This window comes from Gasterosteus aculeatus, chromosome 4, assembly GCF_964276395.1.
Source record: "Gasterosteus aculeatus chromosome 4, fGasAcu3.hap1.1, whole genome shotgun sequence".
NCBI lineage: Eukaryota > Metazoa > Chordata > Actinopteri > Perciformes > Gasterosteidae > Gasterosteus > Gasterosteus aculeatus.
The window spans coordinates 29,624,810-29,649,177 of NC_135691.1; the positions used below are offsets into that span (position 1 = coordinate 29,624,810).

The following is a 24,368-nucleotide window of genomic DNA, read 5'->3' on the forward strand; positions in this document are numbered from 1 at the left end:
TCAGTTCAGGGTTACATAAGAAACTAAAGCTTCATAATTATATATTTTGGTTTTAATAAGAATAGAAAGCGTGGCTAAATATAACGTGAAAGGAGAAAAGCCTTCAGAAAATTATTTCTGGTGTCTGCAGTTCCCCTCAGCTGTCTGTGGTGTTTTTGTATAGTTGGCATAGATAGTTGTTTCAAATAACAATATGCACGTCAAGGGACAAAGTGATGTACCCACGTCACTGGAATATGCACATGGTCCCATTTGCCCATTTTACGTCTCGCTGATCGGCATGGGAGCGCTTGCTGCGTCTGTGATGTCATCGGTTGACTCTGCCCTTCTGTCTGTCGCCTCCCAACTGGGCCGAAATATCTTCAAGAATGTCATCTACAAAGGGGTAACATCTTTACCATTATTGTGGCATTGATTCTTTTGGAAGCTTGTTCTGATAAAAAGGCGGGTTTACAGCCGTGGCAGTGGCACTGTGAGTGTGTTTTAGGACTCGCAAGCACCTCGTTTACATGAAAGCCAGTGAGTCGCCGCAGGCACATTCTAACTAGTTTTTGAGGCACGAGTTAACTGAAACATTTTGAAACCCGAAACCACCCAAGACCCTTTGGCTGCGAGACAAAATGCTGTTTTTTTGTTTTGTTTGGAGGCGTGTAAAAGTCCGCCCTGCACTTGGTGAGAGGGTGAATTAAAGCAAGATTGTAGAAAATAAATTAGAGAAGAAGTGTTTCACATATAACGATGACTTAAATGTGGTACCTAGACAACAAATAGTGCAATCCATATTTTGGTTTCATAAAAGTACCTTAAAGACTTGTTGAGTTAAAATGATTTCCTCTGCTCCAGGCCTCGGAGAAACTGATCCTTGCCGTGGTCAAAGGGTCAATCTTCCTTTGTGGAACAATAGGAGCAGGTCTGGCCATGACAACAAAGTCCGTTTACCTGCTCTGGATCGTCAGTGCAGACGTCCTTTATTCAATGCTGGCTCCCCAGGTGATCTGCATCTTCTACTTGTCCCGGCGGGTGAACCACTACGGCGCCTGTGCCGGCTTTGTGTTGTCCCTCCTGCTGCGGGCTCTGGTGGGGGAACCGCTGATAGGCCTTCCCGACATCCTGCCCCTGCCGTGGGACAAGACGGTGGACGGGCACCGGTACCGCCTGCTCCCCTTCCGCACTGCAATCGTGCTCGTCACCATGGCGACTGTTTTGGTGGTCTCGCGCCTTGCCTCGTGGTTGTCTGAGAAGGGGCTGCTGGCGAGAGCAAGTGACGCAGAAGCCGACACGGCCATGAAGTACACGGCGCCGGTCGGAACGCACGAGGAGGAGGCCGAGAGAAAATCCTCACTGACCGTGAGGACATGAGCGCTTTGCTTGTGCATCTTTGAAATGCTCATAAAAGGAATATTCAGAACATTTGATATTACTGTGGTTTTATTGTGGAATCTTGAGCTTTTCGACCATTTTCCTGGTGTTAAAATATTTTTCGACAATTGGTGCTGTGAAACATTCCATTGTTTTTGGAAATGTTACACATGACATTAGATTTTGAACATGAACTGGGTTTGTCTTAAGAACCCTTGGATAGTCCAGATGGCTTTATTTAGTTGTCTTAGACGCTGTAAAAGACTTGGGTGTGTTTGTGCTTCTGGCTGCTGGTAGAAGCTCAGCGGCTTTTCTGGTTGCAGACATGCACGAGTTGTGCGTGTTCTTTCAGCCACACCAGGTATGCATGTGCTGGTCAGGAAACAAAGACACCACGACAATAAAACATCTGCGATTGTTTTCTGGCTCTTCATTTGGTATCTCGTATTAATACAATGATGGGGTCGCTATTAATAAACCGCTCCGTTACAGATCACAACACAAGTGCTCATCAAGTACAAGAGAAGATTCATGGTACATAAACATCACGAGATTAAACAATGAATAAAGGGTATGTTTGATACTAGCAGTGGTTCAGGCTTTGAATGAACACAGCGCTCGGTGGCTCTGAGCTTTCTGAACTTACTTATTGACCACAGTTGGAGCTCATTGTGGTGCTGCTAATGACTCATTTCCAACACCATCTCAAACAGATCTCGGAACTCTCTATTTGAAGTACGCACGATTATATTATATCATATATAGATATTGCTGTTATAATACATTGCGTCATCACAGGAGTGAGCTAAGCTAAAGGTAATGCCTTTCAACTTTAAATTGCAATCAATTGCTCAATCAATCTGCTTCGAATGACGTCACGCGGATCGAGCCAATCGGAAGACCTCCGCCCAGCCACAGACTAAACATGGCCGCTTTCAAATAACGTCTTTCACAAGAAAAACGAGTGAGACAACATTCATTTGTTTAGTGCTGCAATTTATTTTTCTGCAAAACAACAAAAACCGGTTAATTGCTTCATGGCTTGTATACATGGCAGCTCACAAGAGCAGAAGTAATGACGCCGATGACATTCACAGCCACACATTCTACTTCTTGTGTTCAATAACAATGCAGCAACAACACGGCTCCTACGGCTGGAAAAAAAAGAAAGTAAGAAATCCTAATAAATGCAAATCAGCGTAGTTTCACGCTAACAATAGCAGAGTAATTGTATGTTTTTTTCAGTTCAGGGTTACATAAGAAACTAAAGCTTCATAATTATATATTTTGGTTTTAATAAGAATAGAAAGCGTGGCTAAATATAACGTGAAAGGAGAAAAGCCTTCAGAAAATTATTTCTGGTGTCTGCAGTTCCCCTCAGCTGTCTGTGGTGTTTTTGTATAGTTGGCATAGATAGTTGTTTCAAATAACAATATGCACGTCAAGGGACAAAGTGATGTACCCACGTCACTGGAATATGCACATGGTCAATGGACTTTACTCGTTTCCAAGCAGCAGAATTACATCCTTTACTCTTTTTCCTTCGCTATGTTAGCATTCATTGGGTTTCTTTTTTTGCTTTTTTGGTGGCGCTATAAAGAACTTGTAAAAGTACAGCATTTTTACCGCATGGATATGTTGTTTTAAGAAATGCTGTAAACGAAACACCCAAAAGGCGGCGATTTCAGTTACAAAATTCAATACTAGCCTTTGCATGACCGGTTTTCCTATTTAAAATGGAACGATGCATGGTTGAGTTTGTCCTCAATACAGAGTAATGTTTAGCATGAGAGGAATAAGCCAAACATAATGTGCACTGCAGTGTACAAAACACAGTACAGGATGTCATTTGACCATTTTACAGAATTGTTGTTTTTTCCTCTTTCACAGGTCACGTTGTCTACAACCCAACAAATCAAACATGACACTCTAAAACCTCCTATCTCATTCCCCTCTGACAGGATTAAAACGTTGTCCCATGACTGAACCCCACATTAAAGAAAATGCAGTCACCAACACCATCAACCACAATATGCCCTCTTGGCTCTTTCCAGATGTGTCACGTCTTATCTACTAATAGAGACATTATAAACGACTTTTAACCCTTGTGCAACGTCTCGGCTAAATGCACCGACTCAGAAAGTGTCGTTGACCACAGACGGACGGACAGAATCAGAGTCCTTCGTTCCCGACGTCCTTATTTGAGCGCTGTGCAAAATAGTCTTGGAGACTGTTGGAAAAACTGCAACGTTTCACATGAATCAGTATTACGTAGACAACATGATGTCTTTGCTCTTTCACACGGAGAGAGACACTGTGTTTTGGGTCAAACGATAGTAAGACGTCTGCGCCTCAATCTCGTGGTGCCGATAGTCTGCACCGATAGTGGTGCCGTTAGTCTGTTTATCTTCCAACTGCATATTCACACTCCAAAGAAGAAATAGTTTCTAACTTAACAAGCTATTACCTCAACTTTGGTTTAACTATAAGAGGTCGATAATAAGTTACACAGGAGCTAAAGGAATTTCATGAAGTAACTCTTCAAACTGTCTAAAAAGAATAAAATCGGAGACATGCACTGAAATGAGTGCGACAATGAGACACTCCGGGAGCAGATATGCAGAGGCGTTTCTTTAGAACAACGGCGTGGAGGAGACTAAACAGATCTTTGTTGAAAACACGGAAGGGTTTGAGGCAGTGACGCAACAGTCGGAGATGCAATGCTGATGCCTCCTTGCAAGACTTATTTAAGAAATGTATTTTAATTTATGTTTTTAGTCATTGCAAATCATTCATAGCAAAGGATGCATTTCAACACAGCAGCAGGCCTTGGCGTGACGTTCTGTTCCTTTTCCAATGTTGGTGAGCATTGTTAGGGATTTAAGCCAGAAGTGCACCCCTAGTCATAGAATTTGTAGTACGTGTAATGATGTTTAGTGATAGAATTATAGTTTGTGTGTTATTAGATATTAGTTATTACATTAACATGTTAGATGAAGTGAATGCAATTTCAATCAAACACAATTCATAGTCATTTAAATCATATAAACACTGTACACATTAACATTCTGTCACAATGTGATGTTAAAACCTGGGGACGGATGCCAATTGCCGTTCTTTATGGATTTCTTCCAATTTTTCCCCAAAGAGGGTTTTTTGGGAGTTTTTTCTCCTGTCAGGTAATAAATGAACAACTTAATGCGAGGCAGCCGACTGAGGCAAATGTCTTGAGAATTGAACCACATGAACTGTTTTAGATCTTATGATGAAGTGTGATGAACGGTGATCATTAATGATGGGTTGTTGTAATCAAAGTGTACTAGTTATAAGATGAAGACTTAAACCATGTATGCTTTGTTAAATTCACTCATTGGGGCATAAAGCCAACTGTATCTACATTGAGTGCATTTGTGAGGGACAGATAGTACAGTGAGGTTTCAGGTTACAGCTGCAGCTTCACACCTCGACGTGGAAGGGACAATGGAGGAGGTGACCCTTTGGAGAAGAGGCCAATGACATTCAAATGCACCAAGGAAGACACACCTCAAGAGGTTTCAAAGGGCCATGGCGGGGGAAAGACTGTTAGATCTTCTCCTGCAGCCGCGTTGATAAGTCACTTTAGACTTGCTCAGAGAATTCTCTATTTCGCGAAATATTCCACTGTTCGCTTAGTATTTCACTTTGTAATTGTAATCCCTATTACGTTGTTCAGTTATTAAATAACTTTTGATTTTTGAATTTAAACGAATTGACTCATTCGTGTCCTCGTTTCCGGCCGGGACGAGAACAAAGGATTGAGTCCTCCCTCGAGAGCTTCCGAAACCTTAACAGCATTCGAGTGCTCCCTCTGCTGTTCAGCGGCCTCACCAAACCCTTCATTCGTCAAATGCTGAGTCTTTCTCCTCGTCTCACGTTATGTGGCGAGTCTACGGTGCGCAATCATGTTTATGTAATTGATTGTAACCCGTATCAAAAGTACCTGTGATTAATCAAAGCGTTGCTACAAGTGTTTTTAACGTCCAACAATGGATTTCCAACAGTTTTCTTCTACAAATCCATCTGGAATGGACCCTTTACATGTGTTTTTTGTTTACAGACATTTGTGTTATTTTATATTTCATATTTCTGCTCAACCTATTAGCTGCAAAGGTCACTTTAGTTCAGGAACATTTGGCCTGCAGGCGGGATGGTCTCTTCCAACTTTTAAAGTGCTCAGCAATAATAATAATTGATGATCTATAACATACCCAGGAGGTAAACAGGAATCAGGTTCATGATTACTAAGTTTCTATTTCTGTTGAACATTTTCAATTCGTATTAAGCTCAGTGACTAAAATGTTTTCAGTGCAGTTTTACACGTAAAAATGATACTAAGCGTGAATCTCGTTATTTAGTGATCCTAGTTCACTCAAATGCGCTATTACTTTTTGACCCACGAATGACACATAAAAACACAGTGCGTTCATATCCAACAAATTCTCTATTGACAATTTTTATTGTGTCGCACAATATGTGAACAGCATATCTACAAAATCAGGAGTAAAAAAAGCAAACAGTAGAAATTCCTCGTTGAAGCGTTCAATGTTATTTGATACCCTTGTTCGTGTCAAATCTCTATTCTTGGCAGGGCTGGAGCAGCGGATCCGTGGAAACCTCATCTGGAGGCCTTACCGTTTTCGTGAACATCCATCCTGTCAGGAGGGAAAAAGGGATGTCTGATTAACACGTTCAACTCGGGAGGAACATTACACCCGTATGATTGATTTTTCTCACGCACCCGTTTTCGTCTTTGAGCTGCTGGTACAACTCAAACTTGTTGTTGACGGAGCTCACTCTTCCGACAAACTCCTGGTGCTTCCTGGAATTGGCGACGGTGATGCGGTTGCTCCACATGGTGAGGAGCGAGACCGGACCTGAACAAACAGCGAAACAAAGCCGTTGATCAAAATTAAATCACACACAACCACAACAATCGAGTGGCATTTGCCGGAATTGTCTTTCATTTGCTCACTGGTCGTTTTGCCAGTGATTTCTCTTCTAAACAGAGACTACGGTTGGTACCTTTTGCTCTCTCGGCAGGCTGAACCTCTTCCGTGCACAGGCGTGGTTTCTTGTTGGCCGGCTCTGGAGAGTCTGGGGAATCCTTGATCACCTCCGGCTCCTGCTCCTCTTTGTCGAGCAAACCTTTAAGTCTTTCGGTTCCAAACACAAAAGTAAGTGAAGCATGAGAAAGGGCACCAAGTTTACGGACCAATATCCCACGCAAAAAGCTACAGATTCCTTTTTGCTACCAAATGCTGGTCATTATTCACATCTGAGCAGCGCTGACCTCTCCGACTCCTGCCAGCTTTTGTCATCGGTCTCCTTGGTGCCATTCTTCTCGGTTTTGTCCTCCCTCTCTTCCCTCTTCCTCCCCCTCTTCTTCCTCTCCTCCTCCTCAGGGGGTTTGCTGCGACAGGCGACGATGCAGTCCAGCACTTGCTGGTGTCGGTTAGTTGCCCCGGCGTGAGTTTTTACTAATGTCTCGAGCTCGTTCCACATTATACGATACTGTTCATCCCTGAGAACAACAACAACAAAGCGATACATCAGTGACCCCGGTGTTTAACTTACACTAATTGCGATTTTGAATGTAGTATAAATACCTCTTGGGGCCTTTGCCTCTGGAGCCCACGGTGGAAATGGGGAGAGGGTCGTTCTTCCTCTCCATGTCCACCAGGTTGTAAACGGTCTTCTGGCAGGTCAGAAGGTCCTCCTCGGACAATGTCTCTTTCACTATCAGGTTGGCCAAAGGAACCACCTAGTGGAGGGAAACAAGAAGACACAGACACAGGAGTGAAGGAGGATAATAATTCAGTAACATTGGAAACAGGTTATCTCGTATTTGCTCACTCACAGCCTGCATGTTGAAGATGGTGGTCTGGGAGATGATCATCGGCCAGTATCGAGTGTGGCGTTCCAGCTGAGCTTTGGCCCGTTCGACTGGTAGCTTCCCCGAAGGATCATGGGAAGACTCTGAAACAGGAGTGAGCCGGTTCTCCCTCATAAATTCGCCAAAATCCTGAAATAGACCACAATTTTTTTATTTTTTTTAAATACAGTCACCCTTTTGAATGATTCTTGTTGTGCGTCCGGGTGGAGCGAGCTGAACGTACAGTGATGCGGTAGTCGGTCACTCGGCCTCCACAGCCCTCGCTGATGGAGGGCGGGTCCTCCAGGGTGGAGCGGTTGCTGTTGAGCACGTGCAGGAAGATCTCTCCCCCGTGGCTGCTGAGCATGTGGCTGATGACCTTTGACCCCGACTTCCTCGGCTGCTCCAGAAGCACCGACCGACCTGTGGTCGATCCAAAAAGGAGCAGTAAGCGACCGACGGACCAATCAGTGGCAGTCGTTTGAGAGATGGGTGAAAAAAAGAGGGAGGGTTTACCCGGCTTACCGTTGAGGAGGAAGTTTGTTAAACAGGATGAGGGACGACTGTTCACGTCTGTGGGGGAGATGCGGTACGCTCCTGTACAGTAATGCAGTTCTAAGGGGGGAAAAAAAACACAAAAAGATAATAATAATAATCAGGCATTGCAGGGATGAATAATTATTCTGTGCAAAATACAAATAATGTGTTCAGGGTTGAAGTGTTCCTTGAAACAATGAATCATTAAAGTAAAATACCACCTTTTTTGTCTTAATATAATGCCAGGAGGGGGAATTCAAAATAACTAAGAACGGACAGAACATCTTGACCCACCTATGCTGTTTGTTCGTGGGGTGCACCATTTCAGTGTGATCGTCTCCTTGAGTCCATTTTCCCGAGTGCTGGAGCCGGCCATGTGCAAGTCCCCTGCACAACACAAACATGTCCCACCAAACGTTCATTTCTCCTGATAGATTGGACGGATTATGTATCAAACATACATAACATGCATGCATAAATCATGAAGGATCTCCAAGAATCTGCAAAAAGATTTCCTTCTCCAGTGCATGTAATAACAACGAAAGCTACTCTGAGCACTATTTGAAAGATGTCTCCTTACCACACATCCAAAAACCTCATTCTTAATACATTCATTTGTTTTAAACTCGAGTTCTCACCACTTTTGAAAAACTCCAGGTGAGCATCTCGGTGATGCAGGAGCTCAACGTCATAATTGGCCGACGTGTTGGCGTGCTGCTCTTCCTGTCGATCCGCAGACACAATAACACATACGGGTCAGCATGTAGCCAGCTCTCACAACGTGCAAAGTCATACACACAAATGAACACTGCTGATTTCATGTTCCAAAGGGTAAATGATAATGTAAACAACCAAAGTAAAAAAAATAAAAAATAAAAGCTCTCTGGGTGACTTAAGCACTTTAATGCAAATTTCCACATAAGTTCACACAATACTGAGCCTATACTTCATGGACTAAATCATGGACCCCTGAACGCTGATAGAGAGCGCTCTATACGTTTAGGCCCAAGCCCGAAAATGGGAACAAACATATGTTGTTTTTGTCAATTAATCACAAGCTTTAAATTTGCAAACTTTCTAAAATGGGAAATAACAGTTTTAAAGACTAGCTAAAGGTCAGGTTAATAAAAAAGTTATCCAGACAGCACAATGGACCACAACATGACACTAAAGGAATGGTTGGGAACTGATGGGGGAAACAGACCAGGGGAACAGTTTAGGCAACTTTTAAGGTGTAAACACCTGACAGACACTGACAGTATTTGACAACTCAGAAGAGGCAACGCTGGTCAAAGAGGTTCCGACATTAAATTACTCGAATGAAACATTCATATGCTGCAGTTTTTATCATCCGTTAGCAGAAATGCTGAAACCACCAAACGATTTTCATTCTCCAAGAAGAATTTAGATTAGCGTAAAACGTATGGGAGCCAAAATAGTAGTCTTTCACTTTTCCAGCAGAAGCCAAACCCCTGCATTCCCTGGGTGTCCACATGAGACCAGAGTTGCCTGTCCTTTGCTGGAGCCTCATCGGCAAATATTAAGGCCCAACTGTCACATCAAAACAAATTAAAGACACCGTAAGCCTGTTGCAACAGTAGAACTCCAAACATGTACTGCACACTGCGTGGTGTAAACTCTGACCCTTCCTCACTTTGATGTGTGTGTGATAAGAGTACTAACCTGGTCGCAAACATTTAATGTGGGCTAGCAAAACAGAAAATACAGCATGAAACCAGCAGCAGATTCACAGTCAAATCAACATGCAAATGAGATAAACAAAAAGATGAGACTGTAAAGTTTCATGAGTAGTTATCGGTGAGGAAGGGCTCATACACAAAGATTAAGCAAGCAAAAGAAGTAGTGTGACGGCTGTATGAGAACAAAATAAAAAAATTAATTAATTAAAAGCAAGAAAAGAGGGAGTGTTTTGCATTCTTGACATGACAACATTGGTCTACTAGCGAAAGAAATTAAACATTTAAAGTGGATGTGAGATTTAATTTTGGACAAAACAAAGGGCAAGAAGCCTCTTACCTTCATAGGGATGTTTGTTATGGTGGTGGAGGCCAAGTCAAAATGTTGCTGGACCAGAATGTTGAGTTTGGTGGAAAGGTGCCGCCCGGCACGGACGCTGTGAACTTCGCTGGTGAGCAGAGGGGAGATCTGATACGACCAGAGAGGAAGTGTGCCGGTGAGAACTAACAGCTGTGACATTATGGTGCGCAGTGTTTCTAAGCGGCCGCGCGTCTTCGTTAGCACCCACCTCTTTCTTCGGCCGGTCAGACACCAGTGTGTCCTCTCCCTGTGGGTGGATGTGAACGAGGACCAGGTCACACTGCTGGATGGCCATCAGCCTAAAAACAAACAAAAAATGACTTTGCTACCAGAAAACACGGCTCGGAGTAATTTCAATCGCTACCATGGGACACTGACCTGTCCGAGCCTGCTGCCAGCTTGTTCTGTTCTAAAATAGTTTCCTGGATGCAGTCTTCCAACATCCGGACATGGGTGTCACTGTATGATAGAACAGAGAGAGAGCCCTGCATTTGAATTCTCTGAAACAATATAACAAAAGCTTCTTTAGCGCGTACAAACAAAAGGGGGTAGATGACGACCACAAGATAAGCCCATACATGTACACATACAATACATGTAAAGTAAAAAACAGAACTGGCAGAGTGGCTGAGAGGGAAACAGAAGTATCAACACTTGTTGATCAGGGTTTACCTTTTAGTATTGGTTAAGCATATTATACGACCCCTATTGGCGACTCTCTCCGCCGTGTCCATCAGAGAGGTGCGCCTCTCGTGCTGCAGCTCTGTGATCTTGCACAACGACTCCACCGCAGCGACCAGCCCGTGCAGGATGCTGCAGCACTCGGGGTCCTCGCGTGGGTTCGGCGGCCCGACAGCCGCAAGAGCCGACATGAGCTGCCAGAGAGGACAAACGGGATACTCATATCGCGGTTCTGATGAACAACTGCAAAAATGTGGACGCCGTGGCAACACCAGGACCTTTTGTAGGCTAACATTTGTATTATACATCGGTTAGAATTGTCACTGCTTCACCGAGTTTTGTAAGCAGTGGATTACCTCATGAGTACTCTGGTCTTCGTGCCTCCAGCTATTCAAGATGTGGAACTCTGAATCACTCACAATGTAGTTGATCTGTAAAACCAAAAGGAGTCAGAAGAGGTTGATTTGATGTTAAAGTAACAGGTGCACTGCAACTAGTAACCACATTGATTAAAGCTCGCTCGTTAGGTCGTCATCAGCTTCAACAATAGCTTCAATAATACCAAAATTCACACTCATTTACAGCAAACGTTATATCTCGAAAATTGAAACCAGACGTTGGAGAAACTGCCAAAAGTATTTCAGCAAGAGATAAAAATCAAATCAAAAGAGAAGCTGACCAGTTTGTGCAGCGGATACACATCGTAGAGGATCCGGCAGTACTCCATGGAGCACTCCACGGCACAGGTCCACAGGGACTTGGACACGGGGGCCAAAGGAATGACCCCCTGAGCCCGACTCTTCGTCAGCACGTCACACTCCACCTGCTGACGACTTGACTCTGCCATGTAGGGACAGTGGTCCACCACAAAGACCGTCTTGTGAGACACCGAGAACATCTTCATTTTGGCGAACTCCAGCGTGCACCGAGCTGTAGGGACAGCAGGTCGAGGCATTCACAAACCCAAATCAAAACAAAACAAAGCCTTTGTTGTGCAGTATAATGTATGTATGTTAAGTAATCTCTGTTTAACAACTGTCAAATTTAAACATTAAGCAACGTATATGTCTCTTCGTTTTACCACGATATAAATAGGATTATTTAACGGTTGCTGGTGGTGGACGGGACAGTCTCTGTTGACAACAAATCTTAGCAGCGTCAACTCACCTGGTGAAAACCTCGTCTGCGGAACGTTTTTCCCGGTCAGAAAACGATCTGAACCGGTTAAAAGTCGAGGGTGCTCGTTCTGGGTCGAGTTTTGACTACCAAACTGAGACCCAACCAGTCACCGAATATGTTATTTGCCGATAACTCCAAATCGTCAGCAGGCTAACATGACTGCTGGCTAAAGGAGCATTTCGCTAAGCATCGCGTTAGCCTCTTAGCTACAACTAGCCGGAATCATTTGTTTCCGGATTCGCGTGTATTACCACGGACGTACACATTCACCCACTGGGCCGTTTGTGTCTAAACTGAATGTTTTCCCATGTAATGTACCTGCAAGTGACTATTTAGTAAACATGTAGACACTTGGAATAACTAGTTAGAATAAACAATACGCTTTGAATCGTGACAAGCTAGCAACTTGTTATTGGCGGATGTAACGTTGGCTCTATTAGTGTTCCGTCGCCCTTTTCCTTCCCCTGAATGATGGGTCGCACTGTTGAAAGGTTCCCAACCCAACACTTTGCATTTAGTATTTGTGAGTCTGCAACGGGTTCAGTCGCCGTTTTGGCCGCAGGAGATACGGGTACAATCAGACTATTCCGGGCACACATCAGGGCGTTTACGATGATACCTCTGATTAACAAAACAGAAACCCGCATCTGCACGGCGGGTAACGGTTGACTGCGGGGGGAACGCACGCAGCGTGTGAATGAATCACGTGGAATGAATTCGGAGCGTCACGCAACGCATCGGCTCGCGCCGTTGCCTTGGAGACCCGAATACCAAACATCTGGAGAAAAAAACAGAAATACATTTTTCCACCCAAACCAAGTGTGTCCATAAGTCAACTTGATAAGACTTCGGGGTTAACTTTGGAGGAGTGAAGTGGGCGCAACCTGATCTGTCAAATGGGGGCTGAACAACCGCAACAACAGCCTCCTCCTCCGCCGACCCCACCCGTGAGATTTCCATTCTCTCAAGTCACCACTTGAGCAAAACTTTATCCTGTTGAGGAATGCAGTAAGAGTGCGTGGAGGACGCGCCTGCGCCGTGACGCTGTTGTAACACAGTTAGTAGTTAGTAGTAAAACAAGTAGTTTTCTACTTTCGGTGATGCGAGCGGACGAGGACCATGAGCACCAACGACATCTACGAGATGGACCCCGTGAATGATGACCTGGAGGGGGGCTCTTCCTCGGGCATGATAGAAGAGGAAGTCGGTAAGAGTCTTGTGTTGGATGCGCACGTTGCGCGGCTTTACGGGCGCTTTGCGGATGTATCCGCTCTCCACATGTGGTAGTTGAGGCGCATTTGTTTGTCGTCTAAACATTGAAGCTCTGATCGGCGTAACCGCCTCAAAGTGTTTTAAAATCACGTAAAAAGAGGTATCAAATAGCACGCAGTATCTCGTCTGCTATTAGGTGCAATTTTGAGACGTTTTTATCTTTATTCTACTTCTCTACATTTTAGATGAAATTACACTATTTTTAAACACACCCACTTATGTGAACTTTAGGTACGGTAATTAAAAAAACAGTTGCCCTTTATTACTAGGCCACTTATGCTGTGTACCATTTGCATAGTTTTTACCTTTGGCACATTTTGGTGCTAATGATTCCAGCTTTAAGTATAAGGGTGGTGATTTCCCTATTGGACAAAACCGCCCCCCGAAAAGACATCTGGATTCCCTGTTTTCTTTGTCTCATGTGCCCTTTTGGAAGGCCTCAAACTAGAACAGTTCCCATCTCTTCACACTCTTTCGTGCTTTACGAAAGTCTTACGCCCCCGACGCCACAAACTGAACTGAACTGAACTTTTACGGTCGTCACGTAGCCGGTGACTTCCTTTGAGTCCTGTCTGTGCAATTATGACATGCTGGTACGGCCTGCTTTGGCCCCCTTACAGCTCACTGAGAGACAATTGGTCCTTTGGCTTAACTCAAATAGTTGTGAGAAACTATGCAGAAGGCCCTGACAAATTACATGGCTAATAGTTTTCACTGTGGAGCACAAAGCACAAGCCAAAGTTCACTCCATTTAATCAGGCAGCCTGTGATGCTGCCATTACAACATAAGAAACACCATCAAAGATCAGAATTTATTTCTCTTCTGTTGTAAGTCAAGTGTTCTTTTGGTCAAACAAAATGCAGCTTCATGCTGTAAAAACAAGTTTTTTGCTCCATTTGTTTTACGCGTGTTGTCACGGAGGATGTTCGCTAGAGAGGAAGTGGGCTGCGACACGAAAGCAGACAACTTGGGGGCATTAAACACGCTATTCAAAATAATCCTACCCACTGACTGACTGTCAGGGTTTCCTAAGAGTTTACAGTTTGTTACTGGTTCGGACAGTTGGCCTGTCAGAGGATAATATGGTGAACAGTTATTCCACAACGAAGTGCCCCCCCCCGATTGTTACCATGGCCAGTGTTTTGAAAACAACATCTGTCTTCGGCTAGTTTTTGTCATCGCCCTCTACTTTACATGGAAAGATTGCAGGGCTTTCCCTACTGGATGCAGTGTCATCTAAAAAGAAAGCAAAAGTTACGTATGATGTAATTCTGACGCATATGAAAATGCATGCAATGTCGCCCGATGCTGTCAGCCGTGTGAACGCCAAGAGCAGATTTCAATCCTTTGACCACATGGTGACCTAGTTAAGCAGTACAAAAGAAACTGCATGGGTTTGGCGGGCCTTGATTTAGGAGGGTCTCTGCTTTTGGAAATTTCAAATGAGTAGCAGCCATTGCTGCTTCAGCGGGCGCCACTGAGGTGGAACACGGACATTGTCCCGGTCAGAGGTATTTTTGTGGGACGTGAAGTACCTGTGAGGTCAGCAGCACCTTCACTGGCAAATGGAAGATTTAAGAAGGCGGACAGGCATTTTACATTACAGGTCATTTAGCAGACGCTTTTATCCAAAACGATTTACATTACACTTTAAACCCATGGCTTTTTCACATTTTTGCCCGGCGAGCAATTAGGGGTTAGGTGTCTTGCTCAGGGACACTTCGACATGGAACATGGGGCAGCCTGGAATCGAACCAACAACCTTGTGCTTCCCAGCACACCTTCTCTAACCACGACGACCAAGGCTGAGCTCAGCCAGTACGCACAGATAACAGAAAGTCAGCTGCTGTTGTTTCTACGTTATGGGAACATACAACGTAACTGTGTCGTACTTCCTGTGGTGGATAGCATGCGACCCCCCTCCTCCTCCAAAAAAGGTTTTAGCGGTCATCTTTCTTTTTCTTCCACTTCAAACATTTAAATGATTTTCATGGTCACGGGCAACATCAACGATCTCTAAAATATATTTTAGTATTTTTTGAACCGACCTCAGTTCAGGCAAGCCTTTGGTAAAAACAACAACAACATAATGGTATATGAACCCATCTTTGTTAATTATGCGTTTGCTAACTTTATTGGCAAATGAATTACACTGAATGTGTGTGTAGCGAGGTGTCTGACACCCTGACTGTACAAAAAGTCTGATTGAAGATGCGTGGGATAATTAACATTAATGTCTGTATTGTTTACATGATATCAATATTTCTTTATGTATTGTGCACACTGTGTAGATGATTTAGAAGCCAAATGCCATTTACCCTGATTAGTGTTGTGATTGGATTTTACCACTGCAGAGTTGAGGATTAAAAAGAGATTCTTCAAAGTTGTAACGGTATATTTTGACACCCCAATTATACATAAATATGCATAAAATTGCGGCCATTGAAATTTCTACAGCTTGTTTCATATCCTTTTTAAATGCCCATAACACGGTGATATCAGCCTGCCAAAGTAGCGTTTTGAGCTCAACTAAATGTGTTTATTTTTACGTCTTTGTTCACATTCATGCTTTTGTTCATATTTTCAAAGTTTACCCCGAGGAGTTTTTACCAACGTATCACAGTATTAAAGAAGGAGCAACAATCACCAAAGCGCTGCTGGTGAGTCTACACAGTGATGTTGGTGTCAGTTTCAGTAGCAGCAGACCCGTACCTGAATGTGTGATGATTCATATGAATATTCTGATGAATACGACACAGATGGCAGAGATCAAACGTGTTAATATACGAAACCACGCATGTGATATAATGTGCTTGTAAGAGCTTAGTATTCAAGTCTGTTTGGTCAGAGAGAGAGAGAGAGAGAGAGAGGGCGGATCTCCTAATGTTTGCTTTACACATCACACGTTAAAAAGTGTGGTCAATGTCAGTACCCGACAACATCTCACGCACACGGATCTCCTCTCTCTTCTCCGTGTGCACCATGTACGGGACCATGGAGGAAGAGGAGTACGAGTTCCGGCAGGTGGACTTACCCGGCCTGCGTTTTTGTTGCCCTCAGGTCGAGTTTAACGACAAACCCGACTCCCTGTTCTTCAACGACGGCGTGCGGAGGATCGACTTTATCCTCGTCTACGAAGATGAGGATAAGAAGGAGTTTGAGAAGAGGCACACGTTTCAGCGGCACAAGGTCAGCCTTTCATTTTTAAGATTCCTCAAGTGTTTTTAGTCTAAGATTTAGTAGCACATAATTTCTCTTAGTGGATAACATACTATTTAAGTGGTAGTTTTCTCATAAAAACATCTAGCGTCCTCCTCGGGTGATGTAATGTTGTGTGTTTAATTACACATATGAAATCTATTGCTTCGTGCCTGTTTGCAAAGGGAGTTTTCAGGATGCCAGTTTGTCACTTTGAATTAAGTGTTAGTGAATAATAAGCACAGTACATTAAATAACACTTTAATAATCTTGGAAATAAGAACAGCTCGGCTCACATTGTTCTCGAGCTTCCCCTCGCACTTTATCTCTCAACCATTCAACGCGCATAGCGACTCGGTGGTTCGGTCACTAGATTCTCACGGGCAAGTGGTGGAAATGAAGAGCATCACTGCTCCACTTCAACCTCCAAAGAACCGTAATAAAAAACAAAACAAAATCCGATTATTTTGGTTGTACGTCTTCTTTTACTGAATTTAACCTTGGACAAGTGTTTCAACCTGCTACCTGCTTTTAACACATCATCAATGAAGGACACTGGGACGTGTTTAAATACTCCGGTGTGTTGTTTTGTTGCTACCAGCGTCTTTCATGATAGACTTAGTGTGAAGGTTGTGTCATATAATGCGTGTAGATCCACAGACCTTTGAGGTCTGAAGTGTTGCAACTGTATTCTTGGAAACGGAGTCGGCGAAAATCATTCACGTTATTTTTCTGGAGTGAATGGACGCGATACGTGTAAGCAAGTTTTGTCCAGTTCCTTTTTAGAAAAGAGGCCGACTGGTAAAGTCACAGCTCATGAGCTCGTTCGCCACAGATTCACAGATGAGGCAATCCGTCATTCGAAATCAACCCAAAGCAAGCTAAAGCCAAAAAGTGATGGGAAGAGCAACAGTCTCTACCAGGCACTCCCTGTGCTTTGTTTTTAATCCCAGAACTGAACCAGGGTCAAACACAAGTTGCCGAATCTTTTTTTCGGCACGCTCTTTATCTTTTAAGGGTGTGTCCCGGTTCAGAGAGTGTTGTCTAAATTGTTATCATAATACATTTTTTCAAAAATGACTCCCCTCGTTTGTCTAGATGTAGTGGATGTATTTTCTCCACGTCATGAAACGTTCAACAGGGTTGGCACCGCGTGAAAAAACGTGCAACGGCGTTACATAAAATTTCATTCCAACTCACCAACTGAAAAATTAGTTGCCCCTTTCTACATGACTTGTCTTGTACTTTTTCATCCTGAATTTGCGTGCATTTGGTCCAAGTAAAAGTTGTGTGGCGGTTCTGTGTGTCCGGGATTCCGTTCTCTGTAATGTTTGACATGCCACCACTCAAGAACGCGCTTGGACTTGCTCCCATTATTGTCATCTTTTTTGCCGCAGTGTGCAGTGGAACGTTATGGAAATGTGATACAAAATAAATTAGCGTCACATGAACATTTACCAGAGGGATAATAGTAATAAATAATACTTTTGTGTATAAGGATAATCTCTTTTTGAAGTCCTTCGACAAATACTCAGTATTTACACTGCCAGTTTGGCACACACATGCATATGGTCTCACCCGGTAAATAAACAGAATCATAATGGCTGGAGAGCGGGTGGGAGCTTTAAATCAGGGAGCTTCAAAACTTTTCTTGTGTCGTTCCCCGTAGCGGCGGCGAGAGTACTTTGAGGCCAGCCTGATGGAGATGGGAATGGAGCTGGAAGCGACTAAATCTGTAGGTACATCACCCTTTTCAGAAGGTTTCTCTGACTGGGCCTAATATTAAACGCAGACCTCATTTGTCCTTCCGCAGGTAATAGACGACAAACTGCTATTCGTGAAAGTCCACATGCCGTGGGACGTGCAGTGCACCTACGCCGAAGTCCTGCACATCAAGCTTCCCATCCAGCTCAACGACCAGTCCCTGCGCCCCTCCCCGTTGCGCTTCTTCTCCTGCATCACCAAGCGCTTCTACCCCAACGAAGACCTGATCACCAAGGAGGCAGAGTTCTTTACCGCCCCCTTCGAGAAGGACCGCCTGGATCTCTTCTACGTGAGGGACAAAGACGTCTTCTTCACTGCGTCCATGAGGAGCAGAATGGCAAGTTGTCTCGTGGGGGTCGCGTCGGGCCACTCGCAGCTTCTTTATTATTGTATATTTATTTGGTTGGGTGTTAATGTCCTGTGCTCAGAAGATGAGTCAAATTCATGCTGAAACCATCTTAAGATTGTTATATGTTTGTCCGTAAACAGATGAATGACTAAAAATGTCTTCTTCTTTTAGGCATTTTACATCCTGAGTCGTGCTCCCTATGAAATACGAGGGAAGATTAAGAAGTTTGGCATCACCAAACTGCTGGATGGAGGAGTGTACAAAGCCGCCTATCCCCTCCATGACGTAAGTTACATGTTACAGTCATACACGTGTGATTCAGGCCTTTTCTAGTTTTGTAGCAGCCGTGTGTAGCATGATGACGCACTAACCGCCAAGACAAATTCCTTGTATGTTTGACATATTTTGGCTAATAAATGTTTCCTGATTCCTGATTCCTGATTCCTGATGTAAGTTAATGAATTTACTGAAAATTCCTCTTTGTTTTTTTGTATTGTTCTTATTATTTCAGTGCAGGTTCAACGTCACGTCCAAAGAGGAGAGCTGCCCCAACGAGAGATTCCTGCTCTATGAGGAATGGGCTCATCCAAAAAGCTTCTACAAGATGCAACCACTTAACCTCATTCGGTGAACACAATCCTCACGCTCTCATCACAAATGCATGTAGGACGCCCTCGTGACAGCTGAAGCTGAAATGCTTTTGGTGCCGTGTATTGTCCAGAAAAAGTTTCAGAACCGCAAACCTATTAAAATCTCTCTGACGTCTTTGTCCTTGAAGGATATTTCTTGCAGATCCGCCGAAGATTCAAACTGTTTTCTTGTTTTCGCAGGAAGTATTATGGAGAGAAGATTGGCATTTACTTTGCCTGGTTGGGTTTCTACACAAGGATGCTGGCTCTGGCTGCTGTTGTGGGACTCAGCTGTTTCATTTATGGATACAAGACTCAAGAAACCAGCACCTGGAGGTACATCTGTTTTGTGGATTTTCGATTAATTACAATGAATTAACTTATAATTAGATGACGTATAATGTTTGGGATATTTCCATGTCTGATCGTCTCTGTCCTATGTTTTAATAACCGCAGCAAGGAGGTGTGCAGTCCTGACATTGGAGGGAATATTGTGATGTGTCCGCAGTGTGACAGAGAATGCAACTACTGGAAGTTGAACAGCACCTGCGAAGCTTCGAAAGTGAGTTAGGCGTTCTATGTTTGTTCAAAGTTTTAGTCCCCCTGCTCATGTTGCAGAATATGCAAAGAAAAAGAAAGAACCTACTTTGCACGTGTGATGGATGCTGCTATTTCCGTACAAAAACGGTTATGTCTGGAACTGATTTGCATATAAGCACAACGGTCTGTGTTTCTTTTTTCCTCTTTTTCTTTTAGAAACTTTGCATATTTGATAACTTTGGAACATTGGTGTTTGCAGTTTTTATGTCAATCTGGGGTAAGTTGTTCAAGTTTCCCATTGGCTTTAATAACAGAATATTTTAACCATATCATGTCCTCATCTCTCAGCATTATTAAAGGCTAAACAGACACAGGAAGTGACTGACAGTACAGAGTGTATTCCGATGTTTCCTTCTTTCTCATTATGCGCTTCATCTTTTTTTCCCTGCTCATGTTCATTTCCTGACTAGTCACTTTGTTCCTGGAGTTTTGGAAGCGTTACCAGGCGGAGCTGGAGTACACGTGGGACACCGTGGAGTTTTTGGAGCAGGAAGAGCCACCGCGCCCAGAATATGAAGCAAAGTGCATCCATGAGAGGAAGAACCCCGTCACAGGGGTAAAACTCATTGGATTATATTCTAATGACGTAGAACTACACAAGCCCGGCGAAAAATCCCGCTGGAACAAAAATAATAATTTAAAAAAGTAGAGAGATATTAAAAGTGTAAACTATGTGAACATAATGGGTTTTACGTCTGGCTTTGTTGTTTTTTAAGCCCAGGATTTTACTGCGTTTCTTTGTGATTTAGGTCAAAGAACTCGTGCCCCACACAGCCTGTGAACGATGTGTTCGGGTGTCAATAGGAATTGGCACCGTCTTATTCTGGGTAATGTACATGAATCATGAATTACTTTTTCATTGGAAATTTAAATTCCATCTACTTAGAGAGCGTTGAATTCTTAGGTTGTTTTTAATTGTATTAATTGGAAGTTTAATGATTCACTAGTTACAATAATGACCAAATTAATAGTTATTCCCAGTAAACTTGTTAAATTACTAGTTAAAAACTTGATAAATTACAATGATTAGGACAGAATTAAAAAACCACGGACGCATCAAAAAAAGCACTTCTCGTTTTGTTTCCTCAACTTTTTTTTGTCCTTTAGATTCTGTTGATCCTGGCGTCCATTGTGGCCATCATCGTTTACCGCCTGGCGGCCTTTTTCGCCTTCTCGGCTAAACTCAGAGCGCAGGACCTGAAGGAACTGGAGCCCTTAAAGGAGTATGTGACGCCTCAGATGGCCACTTCTGTCACAGCCTCCCTCATCAGCTTTGTCGTAATTATGATCCTCAACATTCTCTATGAGCGCGTCGCCATCTGGATCACAGATTTTGGTGAGTTTCAATTGTACTTTTCCCCATCATTCACTTGTTTGCATGTGGTTGAGAATACTAATATCCCCTTGTTGTTGTTCTGACACAACAACAGAGCTGCCCCGGACCAAGACCGACTACGAGAACAGCTTGACCATGAAGATGTTCCTCTTTCAGTTCGTCAACTATTACTCCTCGTGTTTCTACATCGCTTTCTTCAAAGGGAAGGCGGTTGGCCATCCCGGGGATCCGGTTTACCTCTTGGGAAAATACCGGAACGAGGAGGTACAGTTTGGTCCCAATGGGCAGTTTGTTACGTGTCTGACTTGCTCGCTCACACCTGGTGTCTCGCTGTCCTGCAGTGCGATCCCGGTGGTTGTCTGATTGAGCTGACGACTCAGCTGTCCATCATCATGGGCGGGAAAGCCATCTGGAACAACATCCAAGAAGTCTTGCTACCGTAAGAGTCCAAAAACAAATGTTTTAGGTTCAGCAAATCTGGAGTGAACAGAAGTGAACTTATTGCTTGAAACGGGGCTATTAGCTAATCATCCTCCAACTTCCCTGTTACTGTGTATTCTCCTCCGCACCTCCATAGGTGGGTGAAGAATTTGATTTTACGCCACTGCACGCGTGGGGCTTCAGAGGCGGCGATTCCTCGCTGGGAGCAGGACTACCGACTGCAGCCCCTCCCAAAACTAGGACTGTTCTATGAGTATCTGGAGATGGGTAAGTCCCTGGAGCCAGTTGCACGAGCTGTTCTTCAATCCAGACTTAGTTACAACGCTGGGTTCGACTACACCGAGATGTATGCGTGTCTCCTTCAGTCATCCAGTTTGGCTTCGTGACCCTGTTCGTTGCCTCCTTCCCTCTGGCGCCGATCCTGGCTCTGGTCAACAACGTGTTCGAGATCCGAGTGGACGCCTGGAAAATCACCACCCAGTTCCGCCGCATCGTGCCGGAGAAGGCGCAGGACATCGGCGCCTGGCAGCCCATTCTTCAAGGCATCGCTATATTGGCCGTTGCGACAAATGTGAGATGCTGTTTGAGCTGAGTTTGTTTATAAGTCACATCGGCGAGAATTGCGAAAATGGCGTTGCCAATCCATTTCCTGATTTCATTATATTTACCCGGTGTCTCAACAGGCGATGATCATCGCTTTCACATCCGATATGATTCCACGTTTGGTCTACTACTGGTCTTTCTCTGTGTACCCGTATGGAGATCACTCCAACCACACCATGCAGGGGTACATCAACAGCTCGCTGTCTGTATTCAACATCGACGACTTCTCCAATTATAGCAAGCCCTTGATGACGCCTTACAACATCACCACCTGCAGGTACCAAGACGGGCCGTCTGTATGGGACAAATTCAAATGTTTTTGTTGGTGTATGAATGGAACATTAGTCGATAATATGTTCCAAATGCTTCCAAACTTTCTCTCTCAAATGTATTTATATAACTTGCAAAAATGATCAGAGTTAATTGTGTAACGGAAACCTCTCGATGAACTTAAAACAGTCATGTTTGAGTGTCAAGTTTCCGCCTTGTAGGTATCGAGATTTCCGATACGGTCCCGGGCACCCGAGGCAGTACGAGTACACGATCTACTACTGGCACGTGATCGCTGCCAAGATGGCTTTTATTATCGTTGTAGAGGTAAGTGGAACAGAAAAATGAAATCTTTCTGACACTAAAAAAAAATCTTTTATCATCAAGACGCACTAATGGTGGTGTCTTCATCCACTTCTCGCAGCACATTGTTTACCTCACCAAGTTCATCCTGTCCTACGTGATCCCGGACGTCCCATACGCTGTCAGAGAACAGATCAAACGAGAGAAGTACCTGACCCAGGTTGTCCTCCACGAGACCAACCTCAAGCTGGTGACCAAGCGTCGGAAAATAGTCGATGACGGGACGCTCACCTTCGGGAAGGTGACCCTGACCGGGCAGGAGATGGAACTTGATTTCTGAAAGTAGCCCGTATGGACGAAGACATCAGACCATACAGTTACACACATGACTACAAAGTTTTTTGAGGGACTTAGCCACGTGTGTTAACACCTTGTGAACCAGTAACAAAGTAACCACTTATTCACTTACTCGTCAAATGTCCTCACACGCTGGACTCCCGTGGTAAAAGGAACAGTGCATCTAACCTCAATCACCGCTAAGAGTGCCTTTGATTCATGCATTGATTATTGCGCAACTTGTTTTTGATGTTGCAGCAAACACTTTCTTAAATCAGTGCCACACACTTTGTAACTTTAGTAACACCAAACTATTTGGTGGATGAGCAAATAAATATAAACAATCTTAGCTTCGCTCTTCCAGGACTTAGTATCCCAAGGTCTTCAATCGCAGATGGAAATTGTGTCCATAGCACTTATAGGACCGTGTTGGTCTAAAGGAAGAAATTGAACAATGGTCAAAAGCGCTTTATAAAAAGCTAAAAAGCTATTGTGTAGACCTTGTTTTTTTTGTCTAAAACATTTTATGTATATTTTCATCAACATTAGCTTCTAGTTTAATTACTATATTTAATTTTAACTTGGATATATCGGCACTGCTATGCATCAGTCTGCATAACCGGTTTGGTTGTATACTGTCATCAAATATCAGTGTTATTATATACAAAAAGCCACCACTCTCAAATACATTGTTGATGATGAATATGTATTTTTTTAATAAATTTAAAGCTGAACGCTATTCCAGCATTACACCGAATGGCTATTCAGTTTGGCAAATATTTTTCAGTAAAAGGAATTAATGGCAGTCTTGTGAAGTACAGTTTCCTTCTCTATTCACGTACTCTGATTTCCTGTACTGTTTATGCACTTTGTACTTAAAGAGTTCTACTCCTGTGCCATGCAATGTGACGCACAACATTTTAAGGTACAAGTTTTGTCTTGTGACAGACATTATTTTGGTATTTCCTGTGTTATTGCTGAACTCTATGATCAACAACTGTGCTGTATTGTTGCCTCACCTTGTGATTAAAATCAATGTACCATACATCAATATAGTACCAAACAGTGTCATATACCAGCATTATCTGGGGGTGTCTATGTTGTATTTTTGATTTATTTTGTCGGTGCCATAAAATGTGTTTTAAAGCTGTCCAAGGATTAAAAAAACGTTTCACCGTTATGGGTTTCATTTAATTAAACCTCTCAACCTTTCATCTTGGACTTATTCAGAAGTGTGCTCTGATGCACCTGAAATAAAAACTGATAAGTGATGTCACAGAGTATGTACGGCCTTCTTAACTTATAACTTATAACTTAACTTATCACTGCAGCAAGATAAAAAACAGATCGAATACCTCTCCAGCATGAAACCATATGATGTCATGGTGTTAAAATCTCCATTGCCTGCCAGCTGCATTGTGCAAGTATTCAAAATTGGCCTTGACGTGGTTCGTGCCAATACTAGAAATGAAATAACCCACAGCAATTACGAAACTAAGAATTTCGAAACTACATATTTATTTGCCATATATATTAGGCTG

At 43.4% G+C, this 24,368-nt stretch overlaps 3 protein-coding genes across 7 annotated transcripts; 2 read left to right on the plus strand and 1 right to left on the minus strand.

The window, feature by feature from the left end:
- The first annotated feature begins 77 nt into the window (after positions 1–77).
- LOC144406271 (high affinity choline transporter 1-like) lies at positions 78–1,415 on the plus strand. Its single transcript, XM_078101866.1, has 2 exons — positions 78–385; positions 844–1,415. Exons 1-2 carry the CDS (start codon positions 194–196, stop codon positions 1,357–1,359), a joined length of 708 nt encoding a protein of 235 aa, XP_077957992.1. The 5' UTR covers positions 78–193; the 3' UTR covers positions 1,360–1,415.
- Positions 1,416–5,820: 4,405 nt separating this feature from the next.
- On the minus strand, positions 5,821–12,256 carry ints13 (integrator complex subunit 13). Of its 4 annotated transcripts, none has more exons than XM_040173735.2 (18): positions 11,714–12,195; positions 11,226–11,476; positions 10,903–10,977; positions 10,538–10,740; positions 10,244–10,324; positions 10,074–10,164; positions 9,845–9,973; positions 9,491–9,514; positions 8,446–8,530; positions 8,102–8,194; positions 7,796–7,885; positions 7,515–7,693; positions 7,256–7,420; positions 7,005–7,159; positions 6,689–6,919; positions 6,421–6,551; positions 6,137–6,272; positions 5,821–6,050 (listed from the first exon to the last, which is right to left on the minus strand). In XM_040173735.2, the coding sequence occupies exons 2-18, from the start codon at positions 11,448–11,450 to the stop codon at positions 6,014–6,016; spliced, it is 2,130 nt and encodes a 709-aa protein (XP_040029669.1). In that variant the 5' UTR covers positions 11,451–11,476; positions 11,714–12,195; the 3' UTR covers positions 5,821–6,013. The 4 variants fall into 4 exon arrangements, with proteins under 4 accessions (XP_040029669.1, XP_077957988.1, XP_040029670.1 ...); XM_078101862.1 differs by having other exon boundaries at positions 7,787–7,885; XM_040173736.2 differs by lacking the exon at positions 9,491–9,514 and having other exon boundaries at positions 11,714–12,256.
- A 94-nt stretch (positions 12,257–12,350) lies between these two features.
- ano6 (anoctamin 6) lies at positions 12,351–24,007 on the plus strand. Of its 2 annotated transcripts, XM_040173733.2 has the most exons (20): positions 12,351–12,932; positions 15,588–15,658; positions 16,059–16,187; positions 17,866–17,931; positions 18,010–18,297; positions 18,481–18,594; positions 18,821–18,936; positions 19,140–19,274; positions 19,395–19,500; positions 19,695–19,755; positions 19,949–20,094; positions 20,288–20,365; positions 20,646–20,874; positions 20,969–21,138; positions 21,216–21,313; positions 21,452–21,582; positions 21,681–21,886; positions 21,999–22,195; positions 22,410–22,515; positions 22,613–24,007. In XM_040173733.2, the coding sequence occupies exons 1-20, from the start codon at positions 12,845–12,847 to the stop codon at positions 22,829–22,831; spliced, it is 2,754 nt and encodes a 917-aa protein (XP_040029667.2). In that variant the 5' UTR covers positions 12,351–12,844; the 3' UTR covers positions 22,832–24,007. The 2 variants fall into 2 exon arrangements, with proteins under 2 accessions (XP_040029667.2, XP_040029668.1); XM_040173734.2 differs by lacking the exon at positions 15,588–15,658 and having other exon boundaries at positions 12,669–12,932.
- Positions 24,008–24,368: the final 361 nt, after the last annotated feature.